At 44.0% G+C, this 17,507-nt stretch overlaps 1 protein-coding gene across 1 annotated transcript in view; it reads left to right on the top strand.

The window, feature by feature from the left end:
- Positions 1-17,507, top strand: part of ISCU (iron-sulfur cluster assembly enzyme) — a 96,882-nt gene that overhangs the window by 12,189 nt on the left and 67,186 nt on the right. Inside the window, exon 2 of the mRNA XM_078667410.1 lies at positions 11,797-11,910. Coding sequence (XP_078523536.1) covers positions 11,797-11,910 — 114 coding nt within the window. The remainder of the gene's footprint in view (positions 1-11,796; positions 11,911-17,507) is intronic.

Here is a 17,507-nt window from a genome sequence, read left to right as displayed (position 1 = left end):
GACCTCTACAATAAGCTCTGCTTTTACTTCTACCTGAAAATCAAGGCCCTCTACAACAACTTCAGCGAGCAGACTCCAGAAACCACCCTTCCTTCCTGCGACAACCCTTCCCTCTGACCCACCATCACCGCCTGGACCCCGGTCACCACCAAAACCATGAAACGCTCTCACTCGGGAGCCCCCGCGGACCCCTGCCCTCCTCACATCTTCAACAAAGCTGCCACCCTGTAGCTACGATGCACCCTCAATGCCTTCTTTAAATCTGGCACTTTCCCCGACGACTGGAAATGCGCAGAAGTCAAGCCCCTCTTCAAGAAACCCCCCTGCACACCCAACGGACCTGAAGAACTACCAACCCATGTCTCTCCTTCCCTTCGCAGCCAAAGTCACAGAAAAGAACGTCTATGCACAACTAACAATTTATTGAAGGAAACTGCATCCTTGACCCCTCCCAATCCGGATACCACAGCACCAAGACCGCTCTACTCGCCTCCACAGACTACGTCCGCACCCTCCTCGACCAAGGAAACACTGCAGCCCTGATCCTACTCGACCTCTCGGCTGCATTAGACAGTCTTCCACCACGTACTCGCCGCCAGACTCGACAGTGCTGGCATACAAGGAACAGCCATCGACTGGGACCGCTCATTGCTCACCGGCAGAACCCAAAAACTACCTCCCTTTTTTTCCGAACCCACGGAAATCAACTGCGGGGTACCCCAAGGATCATCTCCCAGTCCCACGCTGTTCAACATCTTGATGGCTTCCCTCGCCGCCATTCAGACAGCACAGACTCAGCATAGTATCCTACACCGACAACACCCAGCTCATCCTCTCCCTCACCAAGGACCCTACCACCACCAGACTCCACTTCCAGGAAGGAATGAAGGATGTTGCATCCTGGATTGGCAGCAGCTGCCTGAACTCAACTCTGAGAAGACACAGATCCTCGCCCCCCCCCCCTCCCTCCACATGGTACAACACCTGGTGGCCCACCGCCCTCGGCAGCCCTCCCACCGACCATGCCCGGAACCGGGCCATCATACTCTACTCCTCCCTCTCTATGACCCGACGGGTCAACACCGTCGCCTCCAACTCTCTCAACACCCTCCGCATCCTCTGAAAGACATTCAAATGGATCGCCCCCGAAACAAGAAAGACCGTCACCCATGCATTCATAACCAGCAGATTCAACTACGGAAACACCCTCTACGCCGGGGATCAACAAGTCTCTACTCTGCAAGCTCCACACCATACGGAACACCGCACCCAGACTCGTACTCTGCATCCCTCGACACAAACGCATCACCCAACGCCTGCGGATCCTCCGCTAGCTCCCCATTGAGAAGAGTTACTTTCAAGATACTCACCCACGCCTACCTCCAATCCTCCGACCTCCCCGAAATCCCCCGCATCCACAGAGCCAGAACAGATGGAAGAGCCTTCTCCTACATTGCGGGCAAGACCTGAAACGAGTGCCCGATCGACATCAAATGCGCCCCCTTCCTGAACATCTTCAGCAAGACACTCAAGACCTGGCTTTTTGACTGTGCCGAGCTGCTTATCCCCCTCCAGCACCAAGAGATCCTTGTGGGTGAGTAGTGCGCTTACAATTCCCCTGATTGATTGAGAGGCTGACAAACTCCAATGCCGCTGACGAGGTCAGATGCACGCCACCACATACTCCGCATTTACTCGTGGGGTGCTAATTTGAGTGAGAGCAAGTGTCTCCTTCTAGGCGATAAGTTTAAACTGACAAAGAGAGTAGATATATCCTGGTGGTGGGTTGGCTGTGCGGCACAGTGGCGGTGCTGGGAAGTGTTTTTGCCCCGAACTAAGGCATGCCAATTTTCAGAGCTCCTTTACGACGCAACTTAGTTATTTGTCGGAAGGTACCCTATTACCTTGGGGGAGACTTTAATTGCATCCTAGGTACTATAAGGGATGGCTCAACGCAGTCACTACCCGTAGCACTGACCCATAAGACAGCTGAGGGCACTGATAACCCACTGGGACATGAAGGATGTTTGTCGCACACAGCATGCTCATGGCAGGGACTTCTCAAACACGTATAAGGTACATGCCAGAATAGACAAACGTCTTTTCTAGGGAGTTCTGATACTACGTAAGACACACAGAATAACTTGAGTAATATGTTGTGCGCTCCTGCTGTCATTTCAACTGGTGGACGAGCGCCCAGCGGTTCCAACCTGGTGCCTGCAAACAGCCCTTGAGGATGCAGTATTTTGTGATGTTACACCATCACATAGTCCAATACTTTGCGGATAACTCTGGCACAGCTTTGAGCGGCCTAGTAAAGTGGGAAGCCTTCAAGGTTGTTGTGAGGGGCTACTGAATAGGCCAAATAGTGGGGATACGTCTTGAGCTCAACTGTGAGCTTCCCCAAATGGACGTCATACTACATCAGCGGGACAACGCTTTGGGTATGGACCTAAACCATATGACAGTAGAACTTCTCTGCTGCCATAATTACAGGGGCAATATTGCCCCAGAGGTGGGGAGAAAATGGGACAGTTGCTGGCCTGCCCCAGGGGCAGGAGTTCACCCATTAGTCACATGGTATCCCGGGGCAGGGATACCCTCTACTCCCCAGTAACAATAACTACAGCAATTCAAGATTGTTTCCCTGAGTGGGCCGTAGCGGTCGGCCCAATTGGAGGAACCCAACATCTTCCAGGATCAGACAGAGCTCTGGAGACTCCCAGTGGGGGAGGCAGAGGGGCTTGTGGGACCGATAGCGGTCCCGGAAATTCGGGCCGTCATCAAGGGTATAGCCACTTGAATGAAATATTACACGACGTATGTCGCGATACTGGCCATTAATATTATTTAAATTTGTATGGCGCACAGCTCCCCGGAGGTTTCTCAGCGCCTGCGGACCCGCACTAGGAAAAAAAGAGAGCAAAACTCGTCGTTAAAAAGCCACGTTTTTAAGTCTTTACGAAATTTATGGTAGATAGTTTCCTGACGAAGTTTAAATGGAAGTGAGTTCCATAGAGAAGGAGCCAAGTAGGCAAAAGACCTTTCGCCCATACGTGCTTGTTTGATCCTGGGGATTTGAAATTTTAACTGGTTATTAGAGGATCGCAGGAGACGTGAGGGAAGGTAGGGATGAACCAAGGCACCAAGATAATGTGGTGCTGAACACATTTTAATCCTATGCACATAGCAGAGGGCTTTACATTTAGAGCGATTTTCCATCCTAAGCCAGTGGAGATCACCGAGAGGACCTGTAATAGAGGCCATTCTAGGTAGCTGGCATAAAATCTGGCCGCCCAATTCTGGACCACTTGCAGCTTCCGAATCACCTCTTTACTTGCTCCCAGATACAAGACATTGCTGTAGTCCTGTCTGGCCACAATCAAAGCCTGGATAACAGTTTTTTGAGTGGAAGGTGGGAGCATCCAGAGAATTTTCTTGAGCCATTTTAATATTATGAAACCGGTTGAAGTGACCTTAATCACTTGCTGTCTCATAGACAGCTGGTCATCAATGATTTATACCGATGTTACAAACGGATTGTGAGGGGGTGGGAGGTCGCCCATCTGAGGTGACCAATGCTTGGGACCCCAAAGAGTTTTATTTCCACTGAAGAGAAGTTCCGTTTTCACTCCATTTAGTTTCAGCCTGATTTTATGCATCCAGCCAGCTATCTTTTGCAGTCCAACCTGGAGAAGGACGCGCTTGAAGTCTCCTTGGTGGACAAGGAGAAAATGAGCTGGGTGTCATTAAACTAGCAGCCCTGTACAAGAATGCACGCGGGCTGTGGCGTCTCCCGGACTCAACAAGCTTATCCAAGTCCATCTTACCTAAGGCTGGCACGGCAGACTACTGGCCACTCCATGCTCAGTGCTGACTTCAAGGTACTGAGCATGGTCCTGTCCTCCAGGCTGGGGCTGCACATGCCTGCTCTTACACATGTTGATCAGAATGGGATTATCCTGGCCTGTTACACCACCCTCATTCTCAGACTGTTGTACAACCTAGTTTCTAACCCGGACTGGTCATTCCATCTGCGGGCCATGATCATATCGGTGGACCTGGATAAGGCCTTCCATACAGCCCAGAGTGAGTTTCTATAGGCTGCTATGACCAGCATGGGGCTGGGAGAGGGATGAGCCAACTAGGTGCGGATGTTGTACTCCAGGCCTACACCCGGGTGAAAACTGAATGCACCATCTTGGACGCATGATATCTTCTGAGGCCCAAGACAGAGATGTCTGCTATCAACATTGCTTTTCGCCCTGGCCTTTCAGCCGCTGACAGAGTATATTAGAATAGAGTGCTGGGGTAGAGAACTCACAGCGGAAAGGGAGGAATACATCATATCCCTTTTATGCGGACAACCTGCCTATTTACCTGCAGAATGGGGAGCAGGCTATAGGCTTAGTTTTGCAGTTCCTTGAAAAATATGGGTCTTTCTCTGGCCTTCAGATAAACCAAGCCAAAATGTGAGTCTTCCTGTGATGCGCAAGGCCCTGTGACCGTATGGTTGCCCACCGGACACACTGGGCACCCCACATGTTCAAATATCTCTCTATTCAAGTCTACCATGAAACAGACTATCTTCTAGAGGGCAACCTAGGCAAAGCGATGCACTCCCTGAAATCTTTTGTTTCCTTTTGACTCTCCTTAAAGCTTCCAGTCATGCCACGCATATAGCTCTCCAAGATGATAATTCTCTCACAGCTGCTTTATTATTTTGGGAACTTACTGGTGCAGATCCCAGTGTTGTGGTTTCAGCAGCTAGACTCACTCCTGAGGGAGCTAATATGGAATGAGGGCCATCAGCAGGTCTCTCTCTCTCGACCCTCCGCCGCCCGCTACTTGAGGGTGGACTCGGGGAACCCTACTTTGACCTTTATCATTTGGCGGCACTGTTTCAGTCACACGATGGTTGGATGGGGAAGGGCTTCTAGAGGTAGGCCAGATTGGAACTGAGCCTAATCTGGGGACATTACGCACAAAGCTGCTACAGCCTGCATTGCTGGGCTGTTGGTGCTGCTGCCGTAAGCAGAGCAGGGTTGGGGCGCTTTATTCCCCTGAGCTACCGCTGGTGGGGCTTCTGCTTGATGACCTGATTTACATATTTCGGAGCTAGTCAATTGAACCCGTGAACGGTGGTCAGGATCGTGATGACAAGTGATTGCTACCCTCATCCCACTGCCAGAACTAGTGGAACAGACTACTGTCCCGGCGGGCCAATTCATTGTATACGATACCCTTTTGCTGATGTTCAGGGACCTCTGGGGACCGGAAGACACTAAGCCGCCGACTCATCCAGTTCTGCAGCTATTACTGACGATGGGCATAGGGAGCCACCTGATCACATGGTTTTACAGGGTACTGAACACAGTGGCTGGGAGACCCTTGGGATCCCTTAGGCTGCGCTTGGCAACTGTCCTGGGCCGTGACTTCTCTGACGCAGAATGGGTTAGAATACTGGCATATCCCAAGGAATTGTAGTGCAACACCAGATTGAAATGGATTCAGTATAACTATACGCACAGGAAATACATGATGCCGCACAGGCTTGGGTCGATTTTACAGGGGCGAGCACTGGCCATGTTCTAGATGCGCATCACTAGATGCAGACTTACTCCACATGACTTGGGAGTGCACACATTTACAGGGGGTTCTGGGAGCAAGTACTCAAACTCAATGCGACCCTGAGTCGCTGGCTGGAGAACACTGTCCAAGCCTGCCTGTTGGTGGCCTTACCTATGCTGAAGCCTAAAAAAGTGGGTCTCAGTTTGTGGACATGGGCCTGATACTATCCAAATGGAGAATCACCATTGCCTGGAAATTGGCTGGGTGTCCTAGGGTAGGGATGTGGACAAGAGACGTGATGCTGTAGGCCTGAGCAGAGGAAAAGGAACTGGGAAGTGCACAGTCCTGAAGAGCGAGTAGATGTCCTAAAGTGGACCTGTGGCTTCTGGCACCACAACAAGCTAAGTCCTGAGAACTCCACATACATCTCGAACATAAGCTGGATAGATGCCACACTGCAGAGGTTTCAATCATCAGAAATTATTGCCTAGACAATAGCACTAATGCATGAAGACACAGACTACAGCTCATCCACACACAAGGGGCACTGGGAGAGAGAGGAGACCAGATTATGCAGAAGATCGAGCAGAACACACCTTTAGCCACTAGCTCGCTGAGGCCACACATGCGAAACGCAATGGGTTTTCTGATTCTACCATAAATATCGGTATGTGTGTTGGATGTATAACCACAATGTTTATGCACTGTTACCAAATGCCAATAAAAAAATTGCAAATAAGATAAAAAAGGAACCCGATGGGAGTTTGCACGTATCATTTGTTACCTAAGAATTCTATCAAACAGTTAGTCGTACACGCTCCATGCACCTTAATGTCTTAGCAAATGTTTGACACCTGTCTAGTTTCTGTTAGAAACTCCATTCTAATTGTACTTCTCTTTCAAGATGTTTTAATAACCTCTCTGTTTGGAAGCACTTCTGTCTCTTATGTCACATAATTATTACATTTCTTTTATACTCTAGCGGTTGTAAGCACACTTGGATCTCCCATAGACCTATTGCATATTTAAGTGATTTTCACTTTCTTGGTTCTATGTACACATCTTATGTCGCCATTGAATGACCGTCTCCTTTCCTCAGTAACAGTAAATGGGATCCTGGTGGCTCACTGAAGTACTGTTTGCCTCATGGTCCACTGTTAGCCCACAGCTTTACACTGAGGAAGGGATTTGGCACATCTGACTCACCCTCTCATCTCTCAAGATAAGCCTGATCCATGGAGAGAAGTTGAACAGTCTCCTTCAAAGATGGCAACCAGTCACTTACCCATATGTGGCTTGTGGTACCAAAGTTCAGTATTTCCATCTTATTGGTGCTGAGCGCCACATGGTTATCATGCATTAAAACGTAGATGTCCTTGGAGCAATTTGGAAATGCTTGGAGTAACCTCTTAGTGTTCAAAGCAAAAACAAGGAGATGATGGACAGAGCGCTGAAACTTTTCAGACACTCCCCTCCAGTCACAAATCGGGTTGAATCCATCGTCGTTTTTAAGCTCACTTTGCCACCCCAGTTCAGACCCAGCTGTATGCAAATCAGGTTTTACCCGGTCCCTCATGGGTACAGTCCAGCCCGAGCTGCCAAGCCAGGTCTACCCTGGACCAGAAACAAGCATCCTGGAACCGGTTTTGGGGTAACTCCCCATATCAGCCAGGCTACCTTGAATCCTGTTTCAAAGTGAGCAAGAGACCCAAATCTGGGCATACCCTGCCGAATTAGGGCAAACATTAGGACGTTGACAGCGCAGAACTTGTTGGATATTCTCAGTACACTATGAACATTTCAAACTGTAAAGTCTAATAAGATAGACGAATGGGCTCATGTAGATACTGAAGAGGGTAGAGATCTCAGATGAGCCCTTTGGGACCATACAGTTAACTGGATGGAAAGATAAGCAGTGGAAAGAGGCAGAGCTAGTTCTTGAGCAAGGATTCAGTCCAGTACAGCCTCGTAGCCCAATTCCATTCAAACAGGATAGAAGAATATGGTGGGAGATGGTGTCAAAACCTGCTGAGAGATCAAGGAGAACCAGCGCTGCCTTTCTTCCTGAATCCAGAGAAAGTTAAAGATTTCAGCAAATTTGTTACAGAATTTGTCCCATGACCTGAACTACACCTTTCTTCAAGTGGATTGAGGAGCAAATCCAAGTCTTAAAAAAAAAAAAAAAAAAAAAAAATTGATTGGGAGGCTAACAAAGCAAAAAGAGAGGTTAGTAGTTTTTAGGATGGGCATGCTCTTTGTTTTCCTCAGGGATTAGGGACCTTCATTGAGAGGACCAATGATATTGTCACTGCCCAGACGGGAGCATTTTGTTGGACAGTGAGCCAAAGGGGAGCCTGTCAAACTTGAATGAAGCTTAGTACGGGTAACCCACTCTGTATGTAAAGGGTGACAGTGTTTCTCTAATGAACATAATGGAAGTGATCCGTAAAGACAAAATGTAGCAAATTGGAGGGATTGAAAAAATCAGTTCAAATAAAATCTAAATTTGATAGAAAAATTGGCAGTTGTGTTTATCACGAGCTGTGGAGGTGTAGGTTTGGAAATAATGGGTTGGGGAGTTCCTTTAGTAGCCTCAGTACTTTTCTACTGGAGCTGAAGCAGAAAGAATGTGGTTTTAAGGAAACTCGGAGCAATCCTTAAAAATGTCAGTTTTATTGGTGTTATGCATTTTAATGTAAATGTGTCTCCAATTTGGGCTAGAGTCTTTCCTCCTTCAGCCTGTCTGTATTTTAATTTGGCTGTAAGTCTGAATTGAAGCATTCGGAGTGGGGGCACATTCTTAGTGAAGGAACTGCAGAGACGAATGATAGTGATATTATCTAATGCAGATGACATTCGATTTGAGCATGAGTCTGCGCCCTCGGGGTCTGTCATAGCAGAAAGAGGTTAATAAGTTAGTTTGGTGCAATTTAACAACCGAGCCATACAAGGTGGCTACTATGCGGACTACCATCGAGCTAAACTAAAAGCTAACACACCATTCCAATTAGCTGTGTGCCAGATACCCGCTGATACAGCTTGAGTTCAGCGAATGTTTTGGGCAAGTTAGAAGTTTCTGGAAAAGCCTTCCTGAGCATTAAATTCCAGAGCAGAATAAAATGGAAGTCTTTCAGAACAAAAAGCATAATAAACTCTAGATATGCAAAGCCTAAACTATTAGAAAACTAGGAACATGATAAACTGGACTAAAACTAATGCTTCCGAAGGATTGATCAGAGCCAGCACATTTGCAGCTTAAGGAGCTGAGAAGCAAACATGACTTTTGCTAATCAAAGCAACTCCTCTATTTCAGTAGGCTTGATCCGCCAGTGAGATATTGTATTCCTCAGGATTTGTACTAGCAACAGTGGCATCCTAGAGCTGGGTCTCAAAAGTAAATTGCACATCTGATGCTTGTCATAGAATAAGTTGCGTCCTCATCTTTGTGTTTACAGGTAGAGATGTTCATAAGACTGCATCTGAAAGTAGTTTTAGACCGAGTGGAGGAGTGTTTCTTTTGGATTTGTGGAGAAAGTGAGATAGTAGTATAAGCAGGAAAATAGAAATACCTACTGTGGGGTATGTCACCATAGTGATAAACCATGGGCTCAGAGTAGCAGATGCAGTGGTAAAATGGTGTTACTTGGGCAGCATGGTATGCTTGGGCGAGATCTAGGCAGAATTGCGTTGGGCATTTGTGGCCATGCTCTCAACTGTCTTTGTTAGACCGTTGCATTAGAGGGAAGACTGCAGAGGTGGTCATTGTCCGGCAGCTGCGCACGCAGGCAATACTGAACTACAGATACGCTTGGGAATGAGGAGGACAAAGAAAAGAAGTCTTCCCCATTGCTACACCCACTGTGAAAGAAAGGAGCTGAATAAAACTAAAACACCAATCAGAAGAAATAAAATTAATTTAGCAAGTGTGGGGTCGCCAGAACGACACAAGTTAAAATAAGGATTTAGGAAGACGAGTCAGGCCATCTATCTGTACATGGAAAATAATGATGGGGCGAACAAAAATATATATTACAAACTTATTGTGCTACATCAAATTAAGCCCCGAGCTGGTTTACTAGCTTGCCCCTTCTACTAGCCCAGCAAAAGACCGAAAACACTCTTTTTTTTTTTTTTTTTTTTTTTTTTTTTTTTTTTTTTTTTTTTGTTACCATGTTTGCAAAGTATTGTAAACCTGAATCATAGACAAGATTTTTTTTTTTTTTTTTTTGCTGACTGTTTCTTTAAAGCATTCAAAGCTCTTACAAGCTGCATTGGAAATTCACTTGTGGCCCTTTGGGGTTACTTTGTACTGCCAGTGACTGAATTCCTTATGTCTCACTGTGGCATCAATACTAATGAAGTGATCGCTAACTTTGTTAAAGTGGTATTTTGTAAGGCACAATGAAACAAAGGAAGGCAAATTAGAACGAAAGCTTCAGTGAAAAACGTATTCACAATGTGCTATTGCTAACGCATCAGAATTTGAAAAGACATGGTCTTTAGATAGTGATATCTAATGGCCTCATTAGATTACTTTATTGTAGTAAGGCTGTTGAAAAATCTGTTGCCTTGATATACCTGTCAACTCACCCCCATTTGGAGGCTGTCTCCTTTTTGTATTCACCCTCCTTAAAATCAACAAGCCATCATGGGTTCACCCTCTTTGCAAACCTGTATCCTCCTCCTAAATGGTTTATCATTCTGTCGCATTAATGGCATCACCCTTTTAAATATCATATTTCAATCTTATTCATGAGCCAACAGGTGGACAGGTATTCTTCCAGAGGAGAAGCAGCAAATGTAGTTGGGGACAATTCAAGTATATCTTGCGTCCTAGACCAGCGGTTCTTAACCTTTGACTATGGACACTCCCTGAAGCATTACTGGAACTAGGGAACCCCACAAAATTGTTTGTGGAAGCCGGTGACCCCCGTCTTAAGCAGTTGCTATGATTTTAAACCTCCAAACAATACGCAATTACGAAAAAGTATACACCAAAGAAATGCTGAAATATTGTCTTTAATTGCATTCAAAGATGGTTTTGAATTTTTACATTTTGCTTCTTTATTTCTATATATTTTATTAATTTTAGCATTTAATTTTGTAAAAGTAGGCTTCGCGACCCTTGGGGTCCTCGGACCACAAGTAAAGAACCACTGTCCAAGATCGGTTTACATTTATTTTTTATTGAGTATATGCCAATAGGTGTGTCATTATTGCCTGTAGACTTGAAAAGGAAAACTGTGCTGCCAGTGTGTTGAGGGAAGTGCCTTGCTAGGAGAAATTTAACACACACATAACTGAAAAGATAGACCTGTTTGGAAAAAAATAGGTTTTCATACTACTGTTCCTGCCACAAAGGCATACCCAAATCTTGTCTGATGCCACCCTTACTCCCTCCTCTGAAGCGTGGAAGCCCCTATAAGTTGTTAGAAGAGCAACATTGATTAAAGGAACCTATTGTGCCTTGCTAAAACTTAATTGTTACCCCACAAGCTTTACATTTGTAAACTGGGTAGAAAAATGTGGCATCCTAAACGGTTCTAAGCAAAAATGTGGCATAAAATCGGATTTGGCATGGGAATATTTACAGGCTTACCAAATCTACAATTATTTGCCATAAAATATATTCTGTGAACAGAAATGTGTTTCTTTATTCTGCTGATTGTGATAACAAAGCATAAAGCCCTGCAGATTTTAGGAAGTTGGTTTCTTATGTAGTTCACTCTATTTCCAGTGCCTGTTCTGTATTTCTGATGGTAGAATATTTTCTAGTTCTTGGAAACACTGACTTAACTTTTTCAAAGCACATGCCTACTTTTGGAATCCACCCATTCTACATTAATAGAGATTCAACATAAGGCACTGCTTGACTTACAACTACAGAGTTTTGTGTCCTTCGTAAGAATTCAAACTAATTAATGTTAACATTTTATCTAATGCGAGTTATGGATAGTATTGGGCACATTTTCATGAATATTTTCTTTTTGTTTAAGGGACCATTATATTTGAATATGTATTTAACCAGTAAATCACTTTTATGACGAGGCTATTGCCCGATTTGCATGGTTTAACATACCCTGTCCTATATAATGCTTATTTAAAGTAAATGGCAGGTACTAAGTAGTTACTTCACCATAAATCACACTTTCTCTTAAAATATTGTGCATGCATGTTGTATCCAGTGCAATGACATAAATATTTATTGAGTTATTTCATTTTTAGGTGGTGGATCATTATGAGAATCCCAGGAATGTTGGCTCTTTGGATAAGAATTCAAAGAACGTTGGGACAGGTTTAGTTGGGGCTCCAGCCTGTGGTGATGTCATGAAATTACAGGTGAGTGTTTACGATCAAACCATTCTGGTTTCTTAAAATTTTTCATTCATTCGTTCACTCTCGAGTTGGAGTTTTTTTTCTTGCAAGAAAACCTAGACTTTTTGGGGAGAAATACTTTTTAATTTTTTTTTTTTTTTTAACAGGAGCATACATGTAGGAAATGGTAGGTTTAGTAGGTGAGCCCACCTTTCCTTTAAGGCGTGGTAGTTGGAAGAATATCCTACTGCGAAACTGGTTAATTAATGGCACGAGGGCACAGATTTTCTAGAAAAGCCTCTTTTTGTACCTTTTTGTTTGACATTTGTCCAACTTATTGGTACAAAGCAGAAATATTATCAGATATTACAGTTGTTTGGGTATGTAACATGCCCACTTTCCACATGTAAAGCCCAACCTGAAATTTTACATGCACAGAGCTTTTACAGATGTGAAAGTTTAGTCACTGGTGACCTTTCTGTTTGTGCATACTTTAGGTTGGAGTGGTTTCTAGGCGTTTCTGAGCTGGTCGGCATTGAGTCTGCAAAACTAAATCCACAGATAGAATAACCTGGTAACTTGCTTTATTAGCATAGGAGTGAAATATCCATTCAAGGTACAGATCTGTCAACATTATTCCATGCATAATTTCCAACTTGCACTGCAGCAGTTCTCTGGCAGTCAGAAGTTTTAGGTTGTTTTGTAACTTGAATAATTCTGCTACAAACCCATCAAATTTCTGATTCGGCTCTAGCCTAACTAGTCTTCCAGAGATTATACTGATGTATGGTTGACTGTGCCGCCCTACTGTTTATCACTGGGCAGACATTTGAGTGAATCTGAACTAGTTGTACCAGATCTGTCACATGACTGTCTCTTCCTCTGGCCTACTTGCCCTTAACAGGCGATTCTGGTATATGATTGACTATTCCTCAATCTTACCAACCTTTCAGGTACAATGTTGACATTTGACTCTCATTCAACTCTGCCTGTCTTATAGAATTGAACCTAATTTGTCAGTGTAGTCTCCTACCCTTTTACTCATGACGATTCCTTCAGCCACGTAAATAACAAAAAGGGGAGAGAGAGAGTAGTCGTATGGATTCGTTCTCTCTGGTAGACTATGTATAAACAATAAGAATCCACCTTTCAATGGAAGGGTTTCCCTACAATGGTGGGGAACACCCAGTGTTGGTAAAATACCCCTCACACACCAAAAGGACCTTTGCTGTCATGCTTCATCATTGGGGTCTTCGCACCCCTCTACGGGATGCGGCGTGCTGCGACCTACGACTACGCGGGAGCACTTACTTGGATGGCTGTGTGGTGCGTGTGAGGGTTTAAAATTATGTGCGTGAGTGGTGAGGTTATAGGTGAGTGATGGTTAAAAAGGACCTGGCTAGTGGGGTAGACTAAAACCTTTTTAATGGGCCCCCGGGCTGGTACTATTAAAAAGGTGAGTGGAGGTGTTTTATGCAGAACAATGTGCATCACCTCCTGTGTGTGTGTGTGTCACAACATGTTTTGGAGTTGGAACTCCTTCTTCAGGACTGGGTACACAAATCCCCACCTTACTCGCGTATCTACTTCAAATCGGTTTATTTACAAAAAGTGCAAATATGGTGCAGGCTATAATGTACCTCACTCAGCGCTGAGGATTTCTGCTATTACCTAAGTTGTTTGTCATCTTCGGTGCCTCATGAGCCTTAAAAACGTAGGGGGTCTTTGTGCCGGTTCGCTACGATGCCTTGGAGAGATTAGTCTTATGTGCTTCTGGGAGCTTGAGGTTAAGAGACAGAGTCTAAGCATATTAGATTATCATTTGTAATAAGCCATGACTGACTACAGATACTGCTCTGAGTACTTAGGGCCACTGACGGTTCCCCAACCATACCAACCACTTGGTACCCAATTGAAGCGAGGCAATAATAAATGCAGTAAATATTAATTAGCATGTAAGTATTGCTTGGCTAATTTATTTTCTTACAACCTTTTAGAGTAAAGAAAGAACCAGGCCACCAGCAAAGAGCTTGCAAATCTGTGGATTTTATAGAACTTGTAAGGGACGTTGTCACTGGCAAATTAATTTTGTAACCCACACTAATGCCCTCTGCTTGTACCAGGTTCACAAAGATCTTGTTGGTCCCAACGCCATTAAACAACATAAAACTGTAGCAAAAAACATAGGGTGATCAGTATATCAAAATCTTACTTTTTTTGTACGTTTATGCACGTAAAATACAAAATGAACTTGCTATTATAGGAAATACATTACAATGATTCTTTCATTTAACTTTCTGGTATCATCTCAAAGGTTATATGCATTCAAGCTGTAATGTCAAAGCGCTTCTTCAAGATGGACCCAAAGTACCCCAAAAAATCTGAGTCTAAAGAAAAAATGAAAATGCGTACATCTGTTAGTATCTCGGAGCTTATTGTTGTACCATAAAGCTTAAGACACATGGCTGCATAATCAGTCTTTCCATTATAGTATTTTATTCTATGTGGCTTAAAGAAAACAAATACAGTCTACTCTTTCGGTGAGACCTCCGTGCACAATGGTGTCCATTTGCTTCACGATTTGGATTTCTATTTATAGCTTTTTTATTTGAACCTGCATTGCAAAATTTGAAAGCACAGTTTAGGCAGCTGAGCATTGTGATGTTTTCATAATGTTTATATTGGGACTGTCACCTTAGTCAAGGTGACTTCTAGCTGAGAGAAAATGTTTTCACACACATGCAATGTTCGTAAGGTTATTGACCTGAAATGGCAGGGAGCAACTGTAGAACCATCAATTTACCTGGGCATGTTTCCAGTTACTTTTTGGTTCGCTTAGTGTTATGTTGATTTTCTGCTCCGTTTTGACAACTCCGTAACCCACTCTGGCATTTGAGCAAGTAGTCACAAAAGGAACTATCACAAATTGCCCTGTCTCTTAAATCTTCTCGGCATGGTCTGCATGTATCACATTTATAAGTAACTACATAAGTGCATTGAGATCAATTCATGCACAGAAATATCTTTATTCAGTATGGCTGTTCTTGAAACATTTGTAATATTAAATAAGCTTTAATAAATTCCCATCTCTTTCTGGTCATATTGAAAATTGTAGCAATCTGTAGGCTAATACATCACAAACTGGTCTTCAGGTTTTTTATTAATGTTACTTTTTATTAACACCTCACTTCCCTTCATTTTGGAAAGTTTGCATTTTGATTTCTGTAATGCTCCATTGCATGCACTATTCCTATAGTTCTAATCGGTCATGGCTTTTAAAAAAATATAACTTTTCTGTTTGGGATTAAACATATTTTGATCTAGGAAATTGTGACAAAAGTAAATAGTGCTTCAAATATTATTATCTTCAGAATCTGTGGTAGTGGTACCTCTAAAGACCCTTTTCTATGTGGGTATAGTATAGTTTCGAAACTGACAATATTTTTGATTGGTGCGCTATAGGTATCACACACCCTACTACCCTGAGTGTAAAACCACACCGGATGTCAAGATCCACTGTGTACATTAACTAGTAAAAGATACTAGAGGTCTGTGAATGTCAAACAACCCATACAGTAAGGATTCTTATTGCGGATTCAATCATGAGATTTATTTGAAGAGAGAAGGTTCTGTAATCTTAAGTACATACCTATGCAACACTCTATCTTCATTCTGTTCAATACTGGATAACAGCCGACATGTTAAATCAAGCAGTGACTTTTTCAAAGCTAGCAAGTGTTAATGGTTGTAGACACAAAGGCTTCAATATAAGTAAACCTGTGGTAAGGTGACGTGCATCCGACGAAACAAGCAGGAATAATGATAGATAATGCCGGTGTGGGTGACAAAAATTGTCACCTACAAATAGTAAAGAAGCCACACTACCTAACATGCAGTACATTTTAATCGCTAATGTGAATGTAAGAGGACAATTTCTAATGCCTTTTCTAGAAATAAGTGATCATCCAAAAGCTAATAACCTTGTGAGTATTCTTGTGCCTCTTGAAGGTCGATCCCTACTCTGAAAACACTCCATTTTACTTTTGTCAAGGGCAAGAGCTAACTATATTTCAAGGGTAGGGAGAGCAGTTTGCATATTTTATGACTTTAAAATGATAAAGTATTACACTTTTTTTTTTTTTTTAATGGCAGTGTTGTAATGGGCGTCGCCTCAGATCAAATTTCTGCCCCAGGGAGAAATGCATCTTCCACATCCAATTTTTTTTCTCCAAGTCAAATTTGCATGTAAAAATGTCTTCATTTTTCCTTTTGTTCCCGTAGGATCATTTATGAAACAAATGAAATCAGAAATATGTTTCAAACTGCAACACCACCCTTTTTAATTTATTTTTAGATTTAAAAGCCATAGGTTTGTGATTTGGTTCATAGATTTGTCTTAGAACTACTTCCATTTACTGAGATACTATCCACGAAATGCCCATCTTGCATACAGTATTACTCACCTTTTTAGGTTTTGCCTGGCGAAAAGATGCGCTCTGCGCATCTTTTTCGCGCAGGCGAAAACCTGATGAGAACTGTAGTGGGGTTTGGGTCGGCCCTCGTCATTTATTGGCTGGCTCCATAAATGGAGCCTAGCCATTGGACGAGGGGCCTGTCCGTCAATGCCGACCAGATTCGGGGGCGTTCCCGCGATTCTTTGGCTTTTGCGGACGTCACGCGACGTCAGCCGAAAGCCGGGAACGCCCCCGAATCTGGTCCGGCATTGCTGTGCTCGGGGGTCTGCTTGCGGGTGTTGTGAGTCTGTGGGCCGCGAACAGAGAATGCGGGCGGGCGTCCGCTGAGTGAGGCGCCTTTGAAACCGGAGGTATGTGCGTTGCTTGAAGGGGCCGCATGACACGAGGGGACTCGCAGGGGACGACCCGGCATGCTGATACCAGACTGTGTGAGAGGGGCGATTCTATACGTAACTAAGAGCCCACAGCCGCCATTTTGGAGACCCATTACACAACGGTTGCGGGCGGAGTTGTGAGAACAGTTAGCGCCGGAAATCCCTTAACTGGTCTTCACTGCTGCAGACATCTAGTTGTTGCGAGCTGCCACAGTTCACGAGTGGGGGCTATAGAAGTACATAGCACCAGTAATTGTACATTGCAACGGGCGAAGTGCTGATTGTACTGGAGGGGCGCTCTCACTATGTGACGAGAATTGTGGAAGACTCGGCCAAGACCCAGGTAGCTGTGCACGAGACCCGTAGTAGTTAATGGGTCTGTGACTGGGTTTCGCAATAATTTGATATTCAGTCCGTTTGGCAGTAGGTCTCGCCTGTGCCAATTTATTTTAGCTGTGCAACTTTGATTTTAAACAAAGACAACATCCTTCTTCTACAATTTTTCAGTGTGAAAATAGTAATGCTGTGTTTTGGATTGTTATCAGTCATCCTGAAATGACCTACTGCCTTCGCCAATGCTTGTTCTTTCTGTGACCACCATTGCCTTGTGCAATTGTCTTGTATCTGGAGCCACATTACCAGAACCAGCGTAAACTAGTCTTAGTAGCAACCCTGTAGACTGCATGCTAACACCACAAGCAAATCACACTGAGAACACGCACTTCACGATTGGAAGGGGATCCTAAATTTCAAAGGCTGAACCTGCCTGGTA

Source organism: Lissotriton helveticus, chromosome 11 (genome assembly GCF_964261635.1).
Source record: "Lissotriton helveticus chromosome 11, aLisHel1.1, whole genome shotgun sequence".
Lineage (NCBI taxonomy): Eukaryota > Metazoa > Chordata > Amphibia > Caudata > Salamandridae > Lissotriton > Lissotriton helveticus.
This window is presented reverse-complemented; position numbering and strand designations above follow the sequence as displayed.